Source organism: Balaenoptera borealis (assembly GCF_965194805.1).
Source record: "Balaenoptera borealis genome assembly, chromosome: 3".
NCBI lineage: Eukaryota > Metazoa > Chordata > Mammalia > Artiodactyla > Balaenopteridae > Balaenoptera > Balaenoptera borealis.
In genome coordinates, this window is record NC_138866.1 from 66,535,623 (window position 1) to 66,559,233 (window position 23,611).

General features: G+C 39.4%; 2 protein-coding genes across 22 annotated transcripts in view; one reads left to right on the plus strand and one right to left on the minus strand.

Annotated features, from left to right (window-relative positions):
* Positions 1 to 9,989, minus strand: part of LOC309625084 (uncharacterized protein) — a 74,923-nt gene extending 64,934 nt beyond the window's left edge. For 9 of the 13 annotated variants that reach the window (XM_082384226.1, XM_082384231.1, XM_082384221.1 and 6 more), the window contains exons 1-2: positions 7,842 to 9,989; positions 4,203 to 4,397 (exon numbers count right to left, since the gene is read on the minus strand). In XM_082384226.1, coding sequence (XP_082240352.1) covers positions 8,026 to 8,784 — 759 coding nt within the window. In that variant the 5' untranslated portion in view covers positions 8,785 to 9,989 and the 3' untranslated portion in view covers positions 4,203 to 4,397; positions 7,842 to 8,025. Of the gene's footprint in view, positions 1 to 3,567; positions 3,754 to 4,202; positions 4,413 to 7,841 lie in introns of all 13 variants that reach the window. The other 4 variants (XM_082384229.1, XM_082384230.1, XM_082384233.1 and 1 more) reach the window with 4 other exon arrangements.
* HECTD1 (HECT domain E3 ubiquitin protein ligase 1) overlaps positions 8,577 to 23,611 on the plus strand; it is a 91,137-nt gene continuing 76,102 nt past the window's right edge. For all 9 annotated transcript variants that reach the window (XM_082383998.1, XM_082384002.1, XM_082383999.1 and 6 more), the window contains exons 1-2: positions 8,577 to 8,716; positions 10,019 to 10,286. In XM_082383998.1, coding sequence (XP_082240124.1) covers positions 10,147 to 10,286 — 140 coding nt within the window. In that variant the 5' untranslated portion in view covers positions 8,577 to 8,716; positions 10,019 to 10,146. The remainder of the gene's footprint in view (positions 8,717 to 10,018; positions 10,287 to 23,611) is intronic.

A 23,611-nucleotide genomic window follows, 5' to 3' on the forward strand; every position in this document is an offset into this window, starting at 1 on the left:
TCCTCAAGGTGTATTTCTTTTTATCATGGTGTGTGTGTGTTGGGGGGGGTTCATTTAGCCCAGTGAGAGAGAGAGAGCTTCTGCAGCCAGGCTTTCTGGATTCAAAATCCACCTTTGTTGTTTACCAGCTATGTGATCTTATAGATTACTTAACTTTTATAGGTCTTCATTTCCCCATCTGCAAAATGGAGACAATAACATTATCTCCCTTGTAGGGTTGTGAGGAGGATTAAATGAGTTAGTAATTACAAAGCACTTAAAAGGGTGCCTACACATAGTAAGCTCTGTATAAGTGTTTGTAAGTTAATTTTAAAAGTATCTGTTCCTTTCATTATCCCCTATAATGTTACCTCTTTAATTTATTATATAACAAAAACATAAGAATAAACTTACTTGAACTATCTTGAGTTTTGAAAAGCTTAATAACTATAGCGATCTCTCCATAGATAAAAGGTTAAATGATGCCGTAACTTAAAATTAAGAAACATTTCCATAAGATTATCTCAAAATGTCAGTATTGCTTCCTTTATCCTCTTAGACCTCCCGTATATTTTTAAAAAATCATTTTTATTATGAGATTTTCAAATACACACAAAACTACAGACACTAGTATAATGAACCCCCATGTACTTATTACCCAGATTCAGTAGTTATCCTCAGTGCATGGCCAATTATGTTTCATCTGTACTCTACCCACTATCCCCTCAAACTATTTTGTAGCAAATCCTAGTTATCATATCATTTCATCTGTAAATATTTTAGTATGCTTCTCTAAGCAATAAGGACCCTTTTTTTTTTGTAATATAACCATTATATCATTATCATACATTAAAAACAATTAACAATAACCCCTTAATAGCAAATATCCAGGAGAAACTTCAAATTTATACAATTATTATATATCTTTCCCCAATACACTTTTAAAAATATGTAATAAGAAAATGGAATTCTTTTTTAAAAATTAATTTATTAATTTATTTTTTTGGCTGCTTTGTGTATTTGTTGCTGTGTGTGGGCTTTCTCTAGTTGTGGCGAGCGGGGGCTACTCTTCGTTGCAGTGCACAGGCTTCTTATTGCAGTGGCTTCTCTTGTTGCAGAGCACAGGCTCTAGGCGCGTGGGCTTCAGTAGTTGTGGCGCGCAGTCTCAGTATTTGTGGTATGTGGGCTCTAGAGTGCAGGCTCAGTAGTTGTGGCTCAAGGGCTTAGTCACTCTGAGGCATATGGGATCTTCCTGGACCGGGGATCGAACCCATGTTCCATGCATTGGCAGGCGGATTCTTAACCACTGCGCCACCAGGGAAGTCCCAGAAAATAGACTTCTTTACAGAACTTAGGTTCTTGAAAGTCTTCCATTGAATGAATTTTCATAAATCAGATCCTACTTTTCCTTTAACTAAGCTATAAAGTACTTATTATCCACCTGAGCATGCTAATGAAGAGTAACAACCTTTTTTTTTAGCCTTGGAGAAAGAACAACTAACTAGGAACATAAAACACACAACTTTTACAACTATTATTTGTTTTCTGTCCTCACTACCAAGGCACATATGATGGATAGAGTGAATCTTGTAAAAAATTGTCAAAATTCTAGAATATATTTATAAATACATCATTTTTGAAATCTTTAGAAAAGAAGAATGATTCCTAGAAGACAGCAATACTAAGAATTAGTCATCTCAAGCTAAACTTACTATCTTATTTTTTTAACTTTCAATTTTGAAATAAGTTTAAACACAAAAAAATTGCAAAAAAAATAAAAAGACTTCCTATATATATCCTTTACCCAGCTTCCCCAAATGTTATTATTGGGATGCCACAGTTGAAATAAGTGGATTTCAAGAAGGCAATTGACATTTCCTTTAAAATCTTGGATACAAATATGTTCATTCTGTACTACAAGACTCAATTTTGGTTTTCATTTTCTTAGTATTGTCACTTTTTTAAAAAAAGTATGTTAAAATTCTTATTGCTAAGAAGGATGTAAGTGGGTCAGGTGATAAATACTGTTAGGTAAAGTCATAGTTACCTGAACAACTACATCAAGAGAATGTTACTTAATGCATGAAAAACTGCTTGGTGAAAGGTTTGTGACACACCAGTGCCTTTGTTTTGGCCAAGTTCTGTGGAACACCTTTACCTAATTAACTACTAACAAAGAATTTGGAAGGATGGCTGATACATTTCACTACCCAATTGGGATTCAAAGAGATTGCCACAGGATGCGGCACTGACGCAGAATCAACAAGACGAAATTTAATAAGTCTAAACATTAAGGACAAAAACATTAACCGCTAAATTAAAAGACTAAAGAAAAGCTGTCTTGGCAGTTCAGGGAGCAGGAAGTAAGGGCTTTAGTTTACTGCAAACTCTGTATGAGCCAAAAGAGTGATGTGACTACCACCCTCCCAACCCAATGCAATAGAAGACTGTACTCCTCTGTCTTGTCTGACCACCTTTAAAGCACAGTTTTAGACTTAGGAATCAGTTAAAGAATTTCAGGAGAAACTGGACCATGACCAAAGAGGGTAAAGCTGTTGAAGGAACTAGACTTACTTTGCCTGAAGAAAAAAGGGCGTGGAATGACTGCTGTCATTAATTGTGGTGACCTGTCCCATGGAAGAGGAAGCAGACCTAGCATGCCATACCAGACAGCAGAACTAATAATGTAATTAATATTAATAGTTGGCACTTTTGAGTGTTTAATATGTGGTAGGCATTTACATGCATTATCTTGTTTAATATATTTATTCTATGAGGGGTTAGTTTCTATTATTATCTTAGTCTTATAGATTAGGAAAACAAAACTCAGAGAGGCCCAGGCAACATAGATAGTACATCAAGTAGCTAATGTCCATAATGAATTAATACTTGTAATACATTTAGAAGAGTGTTAGGACATAATAAGTGCCTAATAAAACTTAGCGGCAATAAAAATAATAGTATCATTATAATTATATTTAAATATTATTATTATTGTATTGACTTAGGTCAGTGGTTCTCAGCCTTGGCTACACATTAGAATGACTTTAAAAAATACTGATGTCCGAGGACTTCCTTGGTGGTACAGTGGGTAAGACTCCGCGCTCCCAATGCAGGGGGCCTGGGTTTGATTCCTGGTCGGGGAACTAGATCCCGCATACATGCTGTAACTAAGATGTCTGCATGCCGCAACAAAGATCCCACAAGCTGCAACTAAGACCCAGTGCAGCCAAAATAAACAAATAAATAAATATTTAAAAAAAAATACTGATGTCCGGATCCTACCTTCAGAGACCCTGACTGAAGGGGTCTGAGATATGGCCTGATCGTCTGACATTTTAAAAGTTCCCCAGGTGAAGAAAACATTCACAAAGACACATCTGATAAAGACTACTATCAGAATATACAAAGAACACTTACAATTCAACAAGAAAATGAACAATCTGCTTAAAAAATGGGCAACAGATCGGAACAGACACCTCACCGAAGAAGATATACAGGTAGCAAATAAGTATATGAAAAGATGCTCCACATCACATGCCATTAGGGAATTGAAAATTAAAACAATAATATGATAACACTACACACCTATTAGAATGGGCAAAATCCAAAACACTGACAACAGCAAATGCTGACAAGAATGTGGAGCAACAGGAACTCTCATTCACTGCTTACGGAAATGCAAAATGGAGGGGTATTCCCTGGAGGTCCAGTGGTTAGGACTTGGCGCTCTCGATCCCTGGTCAGGGAACTAAGATCCCACAAGCTATGCAGCTCAGCAAAAAAAAAAAAAAAGAAATGCAAAATGGTACAGCTACTTTGGAAGACAGTTTGGCAGTTTCTTACAAAAGTAAACATATTCTTGTGGGAGGGAGGGAGAATTAGATGAAGGTAGTCAAAAGGCACAAACTTCCAGTTACAAGAAAAATATGTACTAGGGATGTCATTTATGACATGATAACAATAATTAACACTGCTGAACGTTATAAATGAAAGTTGTAAATCCTAAGAGTTCTCATCACAAGGAAAAAATAATTTTTTAATCTATTTCTTTAATGTGGTATCTATATGAGATGACGGATGTTCACTAAACCTACTGTGGTCATCATTTCATGATATATGTAAGTCAAATAATTATGTTGTACATCTTAAGCTTATACAGTGCGGTATGTCAATTATATCTCAGTGAAACCGGAAGGAAAAAACCAAACAAACATTCTTACCATACAATCCAGAAATTATGGTCCTTAGTATTCATCCAAATGAGTTGAAAACTTATGTCCATGTAAAAATTTGCACCTCGATGTTTACAGAAGCTTATTTTTATTGCCAAAACTTGGAAGCATCCAAGATGTCCTTCAGTAGGTGGACGGATAAATAAACTTTGGTACATCCGGACAACAGAATATTATTCAGCCCTAAAAAGAAATGAGCTATTAAGCCATGAAACAACATGAAAGAACATTAAATGCATATTACTAAGTGAAAGAAACTGACATGAAAAGGCTATATACTGTATGATTTCAACTATATAACATTCTGGATAAGGTAAAACAACAGACAAGGTAGAAAGATTAGTGGTTGCCAGGGGCTAGGGGTGAATGGGATGAATACATAGAGCACAAGTGATTTTTAGGGCTGTGAAGCTATTCTATAATGATGGATATGTGTGATGATATATTAGTCAAAATCCGTAGACTATACAACACCAAGAGTGAACTCTAATGTGAACTATGGACTTTGAGTGATAATGATGTGTCAACATAGGTTCGTTAATTGTAACAAATGTACTATCCTGTGGGGGATTTTGACAGTTGTGCATGTATAGGGGCAGGAGGTGTATGGGAATTCTCTGTATTTTCTGCTCAACTTTACTGCGAACCTAAACTGCTCTAAAAAATAGTCTATTAAAAAAAAAAGTTCCCCAAGTGACTCTAATGTGTAGCTAAGGTTGAAAATTACTGGTCTAGGTTCTTTGCATACGCAATCTCCTTCAACTCTTCTAACGCTCATCTAATTATGTAGCTGTTGTCATCCTTTTTTACATATGAGGAAACTGAGGTTTGGAGGGATCAAATAATTTATCCAAGTTCACTCAGGTAGTAAAATGGGAACAGGGTTTCACATATTGGTCGGCCAGCTTCTACCACACCACTTTTTAATAATTGGAGCTCATAGATCGGGGTAAAATGCATTGCCTCATGAAATAATCATTTCCCAACACTGGAAATATCATAGAAAAGGCTGGATAACAAGTCAGGGATGGCACAAACAAATTACTACATTGTTTTTTTTCAGTATGAGGGAAGACAGAGTAGGTTATCTTTAACATTCCTTCAGACTCTAAGAGCCCGAAGAGTTGAAGGCCTGGGTTTGAGAACGAGATGGGTCCCTGAGGAGCTATGAGACCCTGAGCAAGTCACCTAACTTCTCTGAGCTTTTCCTCTTATATAAAGATAATACCTACGCTGTTAGATCATTTTTTATATATAATAAAATTATATATGAGGATTAAATAATAATATATGTTAAAGTCTCTTGCTAACTGTAAAGCTTCATAGAAATCAGTTTTAACTTTAAGGTGTTTAATCATCCTAAAACCTGGTTTGCATTACAGCACTCCTTTGTTTAAAATGTCCAAGAGCTCCCCATCACCCAAAGAACAACATTGTTCACCCAACATTCAGACTCCTTAGCACAAGACCCTTAGCTAATTGATTCCGATTAACCTCAATGTTCTCTTCCAGCCACTACCTCCACCCTAGGTTCCAGCCAAATTTAATTTCCTACTCTTCCAAAATGACTGATGACATTCTTTCATATTCAGAGCCTCTCAGAAATTGAGGAAAGCCACAGACATCCCCATTTCCAGTTAAAAGTTGAAGAAATGCCCATTTTTTGTAGTGTATTTGAAATGTTTACAGCTAACAATGCTTTTGATACATAAAAAACTTAGTGTCATATAATTGTGTTATTCATAAGATTTACTTTAAAAATTACTTCATTGTAATGTCAATCAGTGGGATAAGAGTTTAAATTTGAATGAACGTCTTCCTTTTTGATCTTGTTGAATGGTTCCGAGTGACTGTGTATATACTGAAGATCCTTCATGAAAGTGGGGCCTATACCAAAAGGCAGCCTGTTCCCTCTCCTCCCCCAAGAGGAGTCCGCTCCACATCTCTATGCCTCTCCATGTGGTCTTCTTAATGTTTGGCCAGCTCCAAACATAGTTCACACATTATTTTTGAAGCCTTCCAAGATATCATTACCTCCTTGATGGTCCCAGTGTACCTGACAATATTATGTGATAAGTATGATCATGGAGCCAGACACAGTGGATGTGAATACATCTACCTTCCTCTAGACTTTTATAGTTTATTGAAAATGAGGTCTGTGGCTTACTCACTGTACCTTACACTGCTTGGCACATAGCAATTCTCAAAGTTCATTATTCTTAGATTTTGACATCAAGGTGAAATATTAACGTGTAAATATATCCTGGTTTCTTGGGACATATATTCAAGTACGGTCAGTTGCCTTCATCTGGGTCTCCTGTTTTCTGCAGGGCTTTATTCCTTTCCTTTAATGCTCTTATTCCAGGATCTCATTTCAATTAAAAAAATGATACAATAATAAAATCACAAAAAAGGTCAGCATTTTTGGATAAGGTTTCTTTAAAGTATGCTACAGCCATTAATTTTCCAGGTAGGAAGTGGGTGGTATAAATAGAGATGGTGAGGGAATAAAGGAAACTATACCTTTATATAATTATTTAAATTCTGATCTATCTTTAAAACAAGTATTTTAAAGATTTCTTCTCCATTCTTATTGCCAAAAACTAGGCCCTTTCTCTCTCCACCACTGGAGGATTTTAGCAATCTCCTAGTTAATCTCCTTGTCTAGGTGGCTCCTTTTAGCCATTCTGGACACTCTTGCCCTATACATCTTTGTAAGACTTTTATAATTTTTCCAGTCAGTGTTCTAGTCCAGAACTTGTTACTTTCCTCAGCCTAAATTCTGCATCCCACACATTTAAGTCCCTGCTTACTTTAGCTCCTATCTTCTATATCATTGCTTAATGCTGGTTTTTGCTTGGGGCACAGGTCCTCTTTCCTTTGTTTCAGAACAGATCAGGCTTTGCTTGTATTCTTACTCCTCCCTTGAAGTGTTCACATTCTACCCATTCTTCAAGTCCAAAAGGAATGCCACTTCCTCCTTGAAGATTTTCCTGGCAGCTCCAAGTCACATTAATAGCTTGCAAATAATTATTCTCATGTGCTGAACTTGGGACAAGATAGTGGAATCCTCCACTCTTTTCTCTTAATTTGACCTACTAACAGGAGACCTGGGAACCCTTACCTGCCACAATGGGACATGTACCTATAGATATCTGAGGTGCAAATCTGTAATTTCCAAAATACTAGTTCTTCAAGCATATGTAGCAGCTTCTCTGATTGCTTAAAGGAACACGACTCAAATACTATCATGTAATAATCATTTTCGTTTAAAAGATGAAAAAGTGATAGTACAGTGGGTGTACGGGGCATGGGTTTACTTATCTCACAAACCAATGGATTCATTTCTTGATTAAAAAAAAAGCTATACTCACATTTCCAATTAATTACATCCTAAATGTCTCCAAGCCCGTCCCATAAGCAGGCATATTTCGTTTTCAACGCGTGTGAAATAAAATGTTTGAAGGGAATAATAATGGACATATTGGAGACTACAACGCAGAGGAAGAACTCAAAAGCACACTCGAGGAGCTGCTTCTATTGGGGACGCCGCTGGGCCTGATTCACGCTTTTGGGAGCCGCAGTGCTCTCATCTGTACAATAGAGAGGATACTCGACAATATTTACATCCCAGGGTGGTGGTGAAAGTTTTTCTTTCTGGTGAACTGCCGGGCGGTTTGCCTACCGAAAGGAGGCGCTTTTCTTCCCCCGACGCACTTCCGTGCGCGAGGAGGGATGACCAGCCGAGAGGAGGAGAAGCTCGTGGCTGAGGTCGCCTGGGCCGCAGCTTTGACGGGCAGCGTCGGGGCCTTCAGCAGGAGCACGTCAAGTGTGTACACACCGTGCAAAACACGCTGAGCGTGCGTGCACCCGTGTGCGCGGGGTGCTGGGAGTGCGCTCGGATTGACAGCGAAGCGTGAAGGCGCAGGGCGTACGACAGAAAAGCGACAGCCGACGAGGCCGAAGGAGTCCGAGGCCCCGGTAGCGGCGACGACGCGTCCGGTCGCCCGGCGCCCCGGCTAGGCGCCCCAGCGCTGTGGGCCGACCGGTCTCCGCAGCGCCCCACGTGGCGGCCGGCAGGGTCGAGCGGGGAGAGCATATTTGCTCCGCCTCCGCGGCGCACGGTTGCCCTCCGCAGTTTCCCCGCCCGGCTCTCACCCGACCCTCCACCCATCCCCCTCCCGGATCGCGATGGACGCTGCATCCCCCAGCCGTCGCCGCCGGCAGCACCGTGCGGGGTTCTGAGCTGCAGGGCCTGAGGAGACGCGTGCCGGAGACGGGACGTGAGCTGGCGGCCGCCGGTCTGGGGAACCTCTCGCTTCCCTGTCACTAGGTCCCGGCGGAGGAAGGGGAGGGACGAGACGCGGCTTTTCCTGTGCCGCCTGCCCGGCTCGACCTGCGCGGCCTGCAGCTTCCTGGGAACTCGAGGGCCGCGGCCGGGCCTTGCTCTGCCCGCGGCCTGCTTGGAGCTGGACCGGGGCGGTTTGGGACGACAGGCCCGGGTAAGCTTGAGGGAAGGGGAGGCGGGAGCGCCTTGGGCGGTCGGAAAGGCCAGGCGTGGTGCCGGCATCAGGGATGCACGGCGGCGGGCCGGGAGCGAGACCCCGGCCCCTGGTGAGGTCGGCGGGGCTGCCGCCGACTCACTCGCTTAGCCCCTTTGTTCCCCTCCCCCGGCCCTGCCCGCGGCGGGACCCGGCTTCTCCGAGCCGGAGCCCATGGCTGGCCCCCCTTGTCCTTGAGAAGGGTTCGCCGCCCGGCGGGGCCAGGGACGAACCGCCGGGCCTCGGAGTTCCGGGCGCCGCTCCCGGGAGACCCATCGCCCTGCCCGCCCCGGCGGCCTCCTCTCAGGCAGAGAGGCTTGCTGCTCCTCCCCCAAAACTTCCCCTCCTCCTCGACACAGGTAGCTAACTTAGCCGGGTTTGGTGCCGGAAAACCAGAGCGCGGTGCCTGCCTCTCCCGGCGCGGAGTCAGCTGGGCCCGGAGTGTTGGGTGCCCACCGGGACCTGCCGCTGGATTTATACACCTGTAGCTGGGTTACGTGGGACCCAAAGCTGTCCTTCCGTCAGGGCGCTTACGAGCTTTTGTAATGCTTATTGGGGCTGCTTCTCCGAGGTTGTTGCTGCTGTCGTTGTTGTTGTTTTTAACTAACTGCCCCATTCTGTGGGGCTGGGGAAGGAGGACCGTAGATTGGCCTATGTTCTGATCCGTAACGTGTTAGTCCATTGCACTTACTTTTAGCATTTCTTTTTAAACTTTTAAGAACAGTTGTCAAGACTGCCAAAATTCCTAATTAAGTCTTTATTCATAGATAGATCTTGTGTCTAATTATCGTTTGTATTTGGACATCTTAAGAAGAGCAGTAAATAAATTGAGAAGTCAGCAGAATTTATAAAATTGGAGGTAATTTTAGAGTAGAAACTTAATTTGGGGGGGAATTGGATCAAAGTGCTTAGTCTCCTTAAAATACTGAATCTAACCCTTATCAGAAGATCGGTTTTGGGTGGAGGAAGGGGAAAGAAGTTTGCTGGAAAAAAAAAAAAAGAACCTTTTTGGTTAGGTGTTGTTTGCCTTTTGGCGCAGACGTTAGTGATAAGCAGTAGTGGGATCCGAAGCTTGTTTGATTGTCTTTGACAAAGACGGCTCTGGTTTCCAGTTAAGCAGCAACCTAATCAGCTTATACTCTTGTGCAAAACTGGTTTTTATTTAGTACAATGTATGAAGTTAAACCCGAGGTATAAGGAAAGTTGAAAAACTGCATTAAGCGCTCTATCGAATCATACTTATGAGTCTTTTCTAATTCCTAGGAGGACACCACGAAAATTTGGCTCTAGCCGATGTAAAAGAAAAAATTTTAAGCCCACGCCGATCAGTCCTGGACATTTAGAGGACTTTTTGCCTTTTAAAATTTGAGCAAAGGAGCTTTTAAAAAACCATGGCAGACGTGGATCCAGATACATTGCTGGAATGGCTACAGATGGGACAGGGAGATGAAAGGGACATGCAACTAATAGCCCTTGAACAGCTATGCATGCTGCTTTTGATGTCTGACAACGTGGATCGTTGTTTTGAAACGTAAGTACATCCCTTCATCATCTTCCTTTGGGGTTGCTGTAGGGACATCTACATAACATGTTTTCAACCATTTGCTGATTTCAGTTTGTGTAGAATTTTGTTTAGTGAGTTTTAAAACTATCTTTTAAAAAGTTCTTGCAGTTTTCCATTTACACTTCTCTGAGAAATAAAAATTGGTAGGTGAACTAACTCCAGTAATGATAATTGTGATGACACAAATGCATGTTTATTGAATGAATAGGAATTAGTAGGGAATACTAATTTTAACCCATAGCTTGATTGATTCAATTTCAAAACATGTTATGAGCTGGGAGAATACAAATACTTCTTTAAAGGTGGTTATTTCTGTATCAAGTAATTGGCTTGAAATTGACATGAAACTGCAGATGATAATGAACATATGTTCCCAACTGCCCTTTGTTCATTGGTATTAAGTTTTAGGACACTGTACCTTTTTTTGGGGTTGGGGGGCGGTGGGGCAGTGCCACATGGCTTGCGGGATCTTAGTTCCCCCACCAGGGACTGAACCCAGGCTACTGCAGTGAAAGTGCTGAGTCCTAACCACTGGACCTTCAGGGAATTCCCTGTACTTTGTTAAGCAAATCATTGCTTTGTAAATTTCAGTTTGGAGAGGGTATAAATTGGATGTTAACCATGTAGCATACTTTTCGGAATAATAGAAAGAGACTTTGATGTTTGGAGAGTTTAAGCTGTTTTATTCAGAGGTTGTGTAGAATTTGTGCAAAAATGTAAAGGAATCAGTACTAGACTGGCCATTAATGCCATGTTTTTCCTCTTATGTGATACTTGCCCAGTTAGATTAACTGTTCTTCTGAATGCTGAACAGGTTTGGTTTTCATTGTTTATTTTACATTTATATTTACAATTTTGAATTCCGGTGATAAGTAAATGAAAACTCAGATGCTTCTATATTTGTTCTAATGCCGTTTTGAAGTAATTAGTAGAAAATGTTTGAGATGTTGACATAAAATTTGGTATAATTATCTTAATTTCTTTGAGGTGAGAATAAAGCCTGAATTACTAAATTGACAAAGCATTTTTAATCGTCTTCATTTTTGAATGATTAATGAAGATGAATTAATAAATGAATAGTTAATAATTCTTAGTTGTAAATCCCATTGAGACAGTACTATTATGATAAAAATCCTTATGAACAAAGTTCCCAAATCACAGTCTGTTAGTGACTCCTTTATTTCAAGTAGTTATTGTTATTGGCAAACTTTGAGAACATAATAATTTTGCTGTCCTGTTAACACTTGTTTTGGTCAGATTCATAGAAAAGTGAAATAGGTTTTTGAACATTCATAGATTTCATTAGAGGGTTTTCATTGACCTGAGAATCACTTTTGGTATTTTAAAAAGTAAGTCATACCTACCAGTCAAATCAACTATCATGTCTTCCATTAAGTAGTAACATATAGTAGAGATGTTTGTAATGGCATTTTTTAGAAGTGTTATTATATTGAAACAATTTTAAAGGAAATTTTAGTTTATTAAAAAATTTTTTTACTTTATAAATTTATTTATTTATTTTATTTTTGGCTGCGTTGGGTCTTCGTTGCTGTGCATGGGCTTTCTCTGGTTGCGGCGAGCGGGGGCTACTCTTCGTTGCATGGAGGTACCATGGATGATTCAGGTTACAATGGATGATGATGCCGTTCAGTGAGAGAGAATACTGGAAGAGGACCATGTTTTTGTTTTTTGTTTTTGGTTTTTTTTGGCCACGCCTCATGGCTTGTGGGATCTTAGTTCCCCAACCAGGGATTGAACCTGGGCCCCTGAAGTGAAAGCGCCAAGTCCTAACCACTGGACTGCCAAGGAAATCCCATGTTTTGAGGGGCTGAGATCATGAGTGTGGATGTGGCTAGATTCTCATATCTGCTTTGCATTTATTGTGTTGCATTATGTCGTTTTGACTGAAATATATGAAAAAAAACCCATCCCCCCATAGATGTAGCTGGAAAAGGGAGGAATGTTGTAATGATTTTTTGTGTGTAATTATGGATATTCTTCTTTGATATCATACCTAAACTGGGGAGGGGGGAGTGATAGTTTCTTTTTTTTTTTTTTTTTAGATTTTAATTAATTATTTATTTTTTAATTTTTGGCTGTGTTAGGTCTTCGTTTCTGTGGGAGGGCTTTCTCTAGTTGTGGCAAGTGGGGGCCACTCCTCATCGCGGTGCGCGGGCCTCTCACTATCGCGGCCTCTCCTGTTGCGGAGCACAGGCTCCAGACGCGCAGGCTCAGTAGTTGTGGCTCACGGGCCCAGTTGCTCCGCGGCATGTGGGATCTTCCCAGACCAGGGCTCGAACCCGTGTCCCCTGCATTGGCAGGCAGACTCTCAACCACTGCGCCACCAGGGAAGCCCTTTTTTTTTTAAATTAATTTTTATTGGAGTATAGTTGCTTTACAATGTTGTGTTAGTTTCTGCTGTACAGCAGAGTGAGTCAGCTATACGTCCCCTCCTTTTTGGATTTCCTTCCCATTTGGGTCACCACAGAGCATTGAGTAGAGTTCCCTGTGCTATACAGTAGTTTCTCATTAGTTATCTATTTTATGCATAGCAGTGTATAGGCAAGTGATAGTTTCTGAAGGGTTAGTTATAATGCGGGTTCTGAAATCATATCAGTGAACTTGTCATACTCTTGTACATTAAAATCTGTTGGTCTCTCTGGTACTTTGAGTGGGTTTTTTTTTTTTTTTAATATTTATTTATTTATTCTTTTGGCTGTGCTGGGTCTTAGTTGTGGCACGCAGGATCTTTAGTTGCGGCATGTGGGATCTAGTTCCCTAACCAGGGATCGAACCCAGGCCTCCTGCATTGGGAGCACGGAGCCTTAGCCACTGGACTACCAGGGAAGTTCCTGAGTGGGTTTTTTTAAACCCATGTTTAAGTTTGAAAGATCATGCACTGGTCATGTGAAAAGTATTGGTCTACTGAGTTATACAGATATTCCTAATGTTGCCATATGTCATTCTACAGTATCACAAACTAACATTTGTTATTATGACTACTAATCTCATCAGAAAGGTCTTTAAATATTGGGACGCTCTGTCAAGCTCCTGGTGGCAGGTACAAGTTGTGATTTTTGCTTGAAAGCTTGAATGTTATCATTGGCAACAAATACTGTCAGTTGTTTTTCCTTGAAGTGAAAAGCTTACTTGGTTAATTTTTGAGAAAATGTTTGCCAGATATCCAAGTCTGAATAACCACAATTTGCCTGAAGTTCTTTCAAGTAAAAATGATGTTGCATGAAAAAAAGTGGCTAGTTCAGCTCTCCAGCAGTCGTACAAGTACTCTTACTATGCAGGAGTGCTTTATGCTTACTTTCCATTTCCTTAAGTAGGATATTAAAAAGATATGTATTCAAGGGTTGAGGTTCAGTAAAATAAATAATTTTTCCCTGCATGCTAGAGCTTGGCAGTGAAGACTACCATACCATTACTAGTGGTACAGTTTAGTGCCGCTGCCTTGATTCATGCTAAAGCACCAGCAGTTTTATCCACCATTGCTTTTGCATCATTAGTGCACGTCAACACAGGGAAGAGAGTGATTAAAGAAGAGAAAGAACATTTATGTTGAATACTAGTGAGAGGTCAAGTAGGGTGAAGACTAAAAGGTGTCCTTTGGATTTAGCAACATTCTCAAGATCATTGATCTTTTTTTTTTTAATAAATTTATTTGTTTTATTTATTTATTTTTGGCTGCGTTGGGTCTTCATTGCTGTACGCAGGCTTTCTCTAGTTGTGGTGAGCGGGGGCCACTCTTCGTTGCAGTGTGCGGGCTTCTCATTGCGGTGGCTTCTCTTGTTGCGGAGCACAGGCTTTAGAGCACAGATTCAGTAGTTGTGGTGTACGGGCTTAGTTGCTCCGCGGCGTGTGGGATCTTCCCGGACCAGGGCTTGAACCCATGTCCCCTGCATCGGCAGGTGGATTCTTAACCACTGTGCCTCCAGGGAAGTCCCAAGATCATTGATCTTAATGAGAGCTGAGTGGAGTGGCTTGAGGGCCAGATTTGAATGAGTTGAGGAAAGAAATGGAGACAGCGAGTGTGGAAAAATTATTGAGAAGTTGTATTATAATGGGAGTGTGGGGCTTTTTCTTTTAGAGGTCAAAGAGTTAGGAGAGAGAATGGATAATTCATAGTATAAGGATTCTGAGAAACTGGGAGTAATGTGCATAATGTGAATCACCTGGGGATCTTGTTAACATTGCAAATTCTGATCCAGTTGGTATGGTGTGGTGCCTGATATTCTGCATTCCTAGTATGCTCTCAGATAATGCTGAAGTTGTTGGTTGGAAAATCCCACCTTGAGTATCGAAGCTCTGGTCCACTGGTGGAGAGATAGATTTAAGGTAGTGTGTTCCTTGTTGTAACACAGGAAAGAGGGAGATGTTTTAGGTTTGATGGTAAAAAGTTGAAGGAATTTCTGTCTGATGACGTCTGTTTTCTCCCTGAAGTCGGAGATTGAAAAGAATGGTAATATCTAGGATTGGTATGGGGAGATGATTATGTTCATGCAGTGCTAGTGGCTTCATAGCAGATATCCCCACCTATATGCTAACTATACGCAGAGTTACAGTCTTAAAATATTTTTATGGTCTTTTTTTCCCCAGCTTTATTGAGGTATAATTGACTATAGTCTAAAAATACTGATTTGACTGTATTATTCCTCTTTACAAAATCTTTTGTGTTCTTCACCTAGTGAATAAAATTTAAATGCCTTCAAAGACCTCTGCTGCATCTCATGCATACATACTACTATTACTTTTGTTTTTCCATTGCTAAGTATAGTGCTGGTGTACAGTAGCTAATATCCAGATATTGAACAGATTGAAGAAATTCTTTATATTGTGCCTGTTTTCCATAGTCCTTAAAATGCTTATAGAAAGTACTTTTGGAGTCAAACTGGTTGAGTCTGCTGGAGGAAGAGCATCGTGTTCTTCTCTATAGGAGAAACAGTGATTGCATCAATATGTATTGATGTTTTCTCTACCCACTTCCATTAATGTACCTGCCTTTTCCGTATTTTTTTCTACCCAGTGTCAGAGTAATAGGGAAGTGAAATTACTTTTTTTTATCGGTTCTGCAGCCGAGCCTTCCCTGCACAGAGAATGTTCATTGTATCAAACACATATAATCCTGAAAAGTTAGATAAGTGAATTTCTGTAAACAGAGCAGCTGTATATGTGCTTTTCAGTGGACAGCAGAGAGAAGTGCTGGAAGATGAGAAGCATGCTCTGTCAGGGCTCTTAACCTTGTGCTCTAGGGGGCTCATAGACAATGAGCTTCAGTGAGCTTTCATTTTGTTTTCAAAGTGTCTGTCACCTTAAAAATGTAAAAAACAAAACACTCTTCTAGTTTACAGCAATATATATGTATACTTTGCATAGTACTTGTTGACCGTGTCATTAGATCTTTGAATGCCTCAGAGCCCAGCACTGTCATTCTCATCTTTGTATCCTACCCCCAACACTTAGCACAGTGTTTGGCACCAAAAGGCATTCAGTAAGGGACTTCCCTGGCGGTCCAGTAGTTAAGTAGTTAAGACTTAGTAGTAGTTAAGTCCAGTAGTTAAGACTTCCCTGGCGGTCCAGTAGTTAAGACTCCAGGGGACATGGTAGGTTCGATCCCTGGTTGGAGAACTAAGATCCCACATGCCGCAGAGTGCGGCCAAAAAAACCCAAAAACAAACAAAACAAAAGGCATTCAATAAATATTTGTTGAACGAATTGTAGTCAGTTTTGTGTATGTATTTTAATTGGAGAAAAACAAGTCTACATATTGGAATTTGACTTACTCCTTTTTCTTTGAGAGGGACGGCTGTAATTTTTAACCGTATGCCAAGAGTTATTGTAAGTTAAGCAATACAGAGTCAAGGCTGGGGGCAGGGGCAAGAATGAATAAAAAATAAAATGGATCAAAAGATGTTATTTATTATCTTCAAGAAACAAAATTTATTAATTTTTACCGTTAAAATTTTTCATTTTTTTTTTTTTAGTAAATGAAGTGCTCAATTTAGGGACTATATTCAGTAAAATATCACCACTATAGATAACTTCCTTTGTCTAAAAATAGTTAAATTTCTTTATATTGTAAATCTTCTGAAATCTTGGTCCAAGACATAGTCTGGAAAAAGCATATGGTAGTAATAGTATAGAAACGATTACAGTTCCTAAGGGAAATTCTTTCTCTTTGTAACCTCATGAAACTTTTTTTGCTCTTGTTTTAAGTTACTTATCTCTGCTTCCATTAGGGAAAGATTCTTTCATCATTGCAGGTAGCATTTTGGAAACTATTGCTTAAATTGGAGTCATCTGAACATTCTACGTAATCTCATTTGTGTGGTTAACTGATCTGACAGTAGTTCTGTAGAGATTGAGTGATCTTTAAGTTTCCTAATTAGGACACCTTTGGGTCTATAAATTGGTATTATAGTATAGTACTGGATTTAATATGTAAAAATAATTTCTACCTATGATGTAAGAGGTAAATATTTAGCAAGTTTAAAAGTTTTAATAACCCTTTAATTGTGATGCATCTATTTGTGCCATAGATGTGTTCTTTTAGCACTATTCAGGGAGGACTGTGATTATTGTATGTGTGCTATTTAATTTTGTCTTAAATTTATTTAAATTACATATGGATTTTGGCAAATGCATACAGTTGTGTAACTACCGCCACAACTGAAATTCAGAACAGTTCCATCATTCCCCAAAATTCTTTAGAGTTCTCCCTTTGAAGTTAAACCCTCCCCCAACCCCAGTGCCTGGCAACCAGTGAGTGGTCTTTTCTCTGTTGCTATAGTTTTGACTTTTCCAGAATGTCATATAAATGGAATCATATATACAGTGTGTAGCCTTTTGAGTTTTCTTGTAGTATATTACATTTGAGAGTCATCTATGTGTGTATAACAGTGCTGTCCCTTTAATTGCTAAGTAGTATTTCATTTTATGGATGTACCGCAGATGGTTTATCCATTCACCTCTTGAAAGACACTTGGGTTTTTCTAGTTTTGGTGATTATAACCAAAGTTGCTATAAACATGAGCATACAGATTTCTGTGTAAATTTGAGTTTTTATTTCTTCTACAGTTCTTACAGATAAATCTGACAAGATGTAGCAACTGATGAACTGATTTCAAAATTCATTTGAAAATGCAAAGGACCTAGCTAGCCAAAACATAAAGTATAAGGTTGGAGGACTAATACTACTGTATTTCAGTTCTTATTATGCAGCTGCAGTAGTCTAAACAGTGTAGTATTGGTATAAAGGTAAATGGATCAATGAAATAGAATAGAGAGTTCAGAAATAGACTCACACATACCTAGACAACTTATTTCAACAAAGGTGCAAAGACAGTTCAGTGGAAAAAGGATATTTTTTTATGCTGCTGGAACAACTGGGTATCTATATGGAAAAAAGAAAAAAATTAACCTTTACCTATACCCCACACCATATACAAAAATAAGTTCAGGCTTCCCTGGTGGCGCAGTGGTTAAGAATCCGCCTGCCAATGCAGGGGACACGGGTTCGAGCCCTGGTCCGGGAAGATCCCACATGCCGCGGAGCAACTAAGCCCGTACGCCACAACTACTGAGCCTTCACTCTAGAGCCTGCGAGCCACAACTACTGAGCCCACGAGCCACAACTACTGAAGCCCGCACGCCTAGAGCCCGTGCTCTGCAACAAGAGAAGCCACTGCAGTGAGAAGCCCGCGCACCACAACGAAGAGTAGCCCCCGCTCTCCACAACTAGAGAAAGCCCTCGGGCAGCAACAAAGATCCAACCCAGCCAAAAATAAATAAATAAATTAATTAATTAATTAAAAAAAAAAAAGTTCAAAAGGAATCACAGACATGAACATAAAACCTAAAACTATAAAACCTCTAGAAGAAAACATAAGAGAAATCCTTTGTGACCCTAGGTTAAGCAAATATTCTTTTTTGTTGTTTTTTAATTATTTATTTATTTATTTTTGGCTGTGTTGGGTCTTCGTTTCTGTGCAAGGGCTTTCTCCAGTTGCGGCGAGCAGGGGCCACTCTTCATCACGGTGCACGGGCCTCTCACTGTCGCGGCCTCTCGTTGCGAAGCACAGGCTCCAGACGCGCAGGCTCAGTAGTTGTGGCTCACGGGCCCAGTTGCTCCGCAGCATGTGGGATCTTCCCAGACCAGGGCTCGAACCCGTGTCCCCTGCATTGGCAGGTAGACTCTCAACCACTGCGCCACCAGGGAAGCCCTAAGCAAATATTCTTAAATAAACACCAAAAGCACAATCCAGAAGAGAATAAATTGATATGTTTGAAGGTTTTTTTTTAATTAATTAATTAATTTATTTAAAAAATGTATTTATTTTTGGCTGCATTGGGTCTTCATTGCCACGTGCGGGCTTCCTCTAGTTGCAGTGAGTGGGGGCCACTGTTTGTGGCGGTACACGGGCTTCTCATTGTGGTGGCTTCTCCTGTTGCAGAGCATGGGCTCTAGGCGTGTGGGCTTCAGTAGTTGTGGCATGTGGGCTCAGTAGTTGTGGCTCTCAGGCTCTAGAGCGCAGGCTCAGTAGTTGTGGCACACGGGCTTAGTTGCTCCGCAGCATGTGGGATCTTCCAGGACCAGGGATCGAACCTGTGTCCCCTGCATTGACAGGTGGATTCTTAACCACTGTGCTACCAGGGGAGTCCGTGTCTGAAGGTTTTTACTAAATTCAATTTCTGTAATAGAAGACTGCTCAGGTTACTTAATTTTTCTTGAGTGAATTGTAGTATGTCTTTCAAGGAATTGGTCTATTTAATATAAATGAAAATTTATGGGCATAGTGTTTGTAGTATGCTTTTTTATTCTTTGAATGTTTATATGGTCTGCAGTGATAATTCTCTTTTTCTTTTTTTTTTTTCACACACACACACACTGTATTTTATTTTTACAAGAGATAAATAAACTGACAACAAGCATTGTAAGTGGATGACCACAACAAAAGCAACAGTGATTGCAATTACCAAACACGAAACACACTCATACTATGTCATAATATTGACATTCAGTCCAGTAATCCTCCACTGTAACAGCTCCTTTACTTTGCAGTGAAAATTGATTTGTATATTTTTTGCCTCTGAGTCCTTGTGGGATTTTTTTTTTTTTATTCAAACAGAAAGTCACAAAAATTATAATCATCCTCATCATCAGTTCACTCAGTCCCATGTAATTAATTTTTTTTTTATCTTGATCTTTTGTTAGCACTTTTATGAATTCATCAGTTTTCCATTAGAGTTCTGAAAATGCTTATTCATTCAGTTCAGCAGTATAGTCAGTTACCAGAAACCTGTACTTGTCAGAATCTTTTCCATGAATTCCTTGAAGATGAAACCCTTTTATAGGAACATTTTTGCAAAAGCATCAGAGTACACCCAGAACTGTCTGTAAATGATAATTCTCATCCTGATATTGGTAATTTTTATATTTTGGTCCATCTGGCTAGAGATTTATCAATTTTATTTTTTCGAAGAATTGGCTTTTGGTTTCATTCCTTTTTTTCTATTTTTCTGTTTTAAGTTTCATTGATTTCTGCTCTTTATTATTTCCTTCTGGGTTGTTTTGGGGTTTAATTTGCTCTTTTTTTCTAATTTCTTAGGTAGAAGCTGAGATTTGAGACCCTTTCTAATATAAGAATTTAATACTATAAATTTTTCTTTTATGTTTTCATTGATGTTGTATATTCATTTTCACTTGGTTCAAAATATTTTAAAATTTTCTTTGAAACTTTCTTTTTTACCCTTGGGTTATATAGAAGTATGTTGCTTAATTTTCAGATATTTGGGGATTTCCCACATATTTTTGTGTTATTATTGTGGTCAGAGGACACACTTAATATCATTTCAGTTATTTTAGATTTATTAAGGTTTGCTTTATGGCCCACAGTATGGTCTACTTTTGGTAAATGGTCCATATGCACTTGAGAAGAATATATATTCTTCTGTTGTTGGGTAGAATGTTCTACAAGTGTCAAATTAGGTAAAGTTGATTGACAGTGTTGTTCAGTCTATATCCTTGTTGATTTTCCGTCTGTTTTATAGGTTACTGAGAGAGGCGTGTTGAAGTCTCCAGGTGTAGTTATAGATTTATCTATTTAGCTTCAGTTCTCTCCATTTTTGCTTCATGTATTTTGAAGCCCTGTTAGATGTCTTTAAGATTGTTAAGTTTTCTTGATAAAGCGACCCTTCTATCATTATGTAATGTCCCTATTTATCTCTGGTAGTTTTCCTTGTTCTGAAGTGTACTTTGACATAAATATAGCTACCCCAGCTTTTCTTTTTTTTTGAAATTTAATTGTTTTATTTATTTTTTGGTTGTGTTGGGTCTTCGTTGCTGCACACAGGCTTTCTCTAGTTGTGGCGAGCGGGGGCTACTCTTCGTTGCAGTGCACAGGCCTCTCATCATGGTGGCTTCTCTTGTGGCAGAGCATGGGCTCCAGGCACATAGGCTTCAGTAGTTATGGTGCACAGGCTCAGTAGTTGTGGCTTGCGGGCTCTAGAGCGCAGGCTCAGTAGTTGTGGTGCACGGGCTTAGTTGCTCCGTGGCATGTGGGATCCTCCCGGACCAGGGCTCGAACCTATTTCCCCTGCATTGGCAGGCGGTTTCCTAACCACTGCTCCACCAGGGAAGCCCCAGCTTTTCTTTTGATAGTGTTTGTTTGCTATATCTTTTTCCACTTTTTTGTTTTAACCAGTCTGTAGCGTGAGTTTCTTGTAGACAGTATGCAGTTGGCTTGTGTTTTTTAATCCAGCCTGACAATCTTTGTTCCTAATTGGTGAGTTTAGACCACTTACATTTAATGTAGTTTTTGGTATGTTTACATACGTTCCTAACATTTTTTTTTTGTTTTGTTTCTAACATTTTATTTGGCTTTTTTGTTGTTCTTTTTGTGTGTCTTTGTTTTTTCTTTCCTGCCTTTTGAATTACTTGAATATTTTTGTAGCATTCTATTTTAATTTACCTATAGTTTTTTTGACTCTGTCTCTTTGTATTTTTTAGTGGTTGCTCTAGGGATTGCAGTTAACTCAAAGTTAACGTTTAACCATTTAAAGTGAAATGATGAAGCCTTACAACTATGTAGATTCCTTTATCCCTGTGTTATAGTTGTCATATGTATTGTCTACATATGTTGAAAATCTCAAGATACAATGTTGTAATTTTTGCTTTCAGCAGTTTAATAGGGGAAGAATAATCTATTATATTTACCCAGATATTTATCATTTCTGTTGTTCTTCCTTCATTCCTGAAGTTCCATGTATCTCTCTGGTGTCATTTCCTTTCATCTTGAGAACTTTCTTTAGCATTTCTTTTAGGAGAAGTCTTTTGGTGGTGAGTTCTCTTAGTTTTCCTTCATCTGAGAATGTCTTTATTTTACTTTCATGCTGTGAAGATATTTTTGCTGGATATAGAATTGTGTGGTGCCAGTTCTTTTCAGCATTTTAAATATGTTGTTCCACTATCTTCTGGCTTTTATGGTTTCTGATGAGAAATCTGCATTCATTCTAATCTTTGTTTCTTTGTGTTTTTCTTCTTTCTGCTTTCAAGATCTTTTTTTCTCTACCTTTGATTTTTTGCAGTTTGATTATGATTTGTCTGTACATGGTTGTCTTTGAATTTGTCTTATTTCAGGTTTAATGAGCTTCTTGAATCTGTATGTCTTTCACCAAATACGGAAAGTTTCTTCAAATCTGTATTCTGTACCAATTTTTTTCTCATTCTGGGACTGCAGTGGCACAAATGTTACTTTTTGATATGCTCCCTCAGATCCCTAAGACTCTGTTCCCCTTTTTACCCCCAGTTTTTTCCCCTGTGTTCTTCAGACTGGATAATTTTTGTCGATCTGTTTTCAGATTCACAGACTCTTTATCTGTCATCTTCATTCTGCTCTTGAGCCCATCCAGTGAAGTATTCTTTTCCCCACAAACTGTTTTTTCATTTCTAAAATTTTCATTTGATTCCTTTCATACTTTGTATTTTTCTGTTGAAGACTTCTGTTTCCAATCATTTCAAGAATGTTCACATTCAGTAATGTTCATGGAGTATAGTTATAATAGCTGATTTAGAGTCCTCTCTGATAATTTTAACAACTAGGTTGTCTCAGGCTTATATGTGTTGACTATCTTCTTTCTTGAATTGGATAGATCATATTGTATTGATTTTTTGTGTGTTTCAGGTTGTTTTGGATTTTATCCTAGACATTTGGAATATTATATTGTTAGACTCTGGGTTTTATAAAAATCCTCTGGAGAATGTTGATTTTTTTGTTTTCTTTTGCATGCAGTCAACCTGGTTAAATTTAGACTGCAAGCTCTGTCTTGCTCTCTGTGGGTGGTGGTTCCAATGTCAGTGGTTTCAAAGCCTTTGTTATGGTGTTTGGGTCTACTTTGTGCATGTGTCACTCAGAGTTTAGTCTGGGACTTGGGTGGTGGATTATGTCAGTGCAGTTGTCAAAGTGTTTGCTATTGTTTTGTTTTTTTGCTATTGTTTTTTATCTTTGTCTTCCATATATACAGTTCAGAGGTGAGCTCAGAACTTGTGTCAGGGATGATTTTTCTAGCTCCTTCTTCTCTGAGATTTCCCCCACATCTTTCAGCTACCAGGAACCCTTTTTACTAGTGTTCTAGCTAGAAAACTGGGGATCTCTTGAAGTTTTCATCACATTTCCCCCACTCCCCACCCAACCTTCAACCCCCTTGTACTGTCATATACTTTCTGGGACTGGAACTGCCCTCAGTGTGAAAGTAGTAAGAGAAGAGACAGAAAAAAAAATAACATGATTCCTTTCATGCTCTTTTGGCTATAGGGGCTCCTTTTCTTAGTTCCCAGTTCTCCCAGGGCCTTAGATGCTTGTGCTACCTCTACTGCACTGTGCATGTATCACTCAGAGTTTTGTTTGGGGCTTTCACCTGGGTCTGGCCTTGAGGCCAGACTGGGAGGAAGATACCCCAGGAATTTCTCTTCATACCCTCTGGCTCACAGAGGCCCCTTTTCTTGGTCCTCTCAGAGTTCTTTTGTACCCCCCTGCTACATGGTTTCGGGAGTTGGCCTGTCCAGGGATCAAAGCTGGAAAAGAAAGGAGGAAAGGAAAAAAGCCCTTGAAACTCACTTCCATCATGGGTCATTACGTTTTGACTTCCTTCCCCAATCCATCTGCTGTTGTCTAGCTTACTTCGGTTAACAGATTTTAAGTTTATTTTGGGGAGTTATGAAATAGGTTTGTTTCAGAAATTTAGAAAAGTCAGAAATCTAGAGAATGAAAATTATAATTGCACCATCT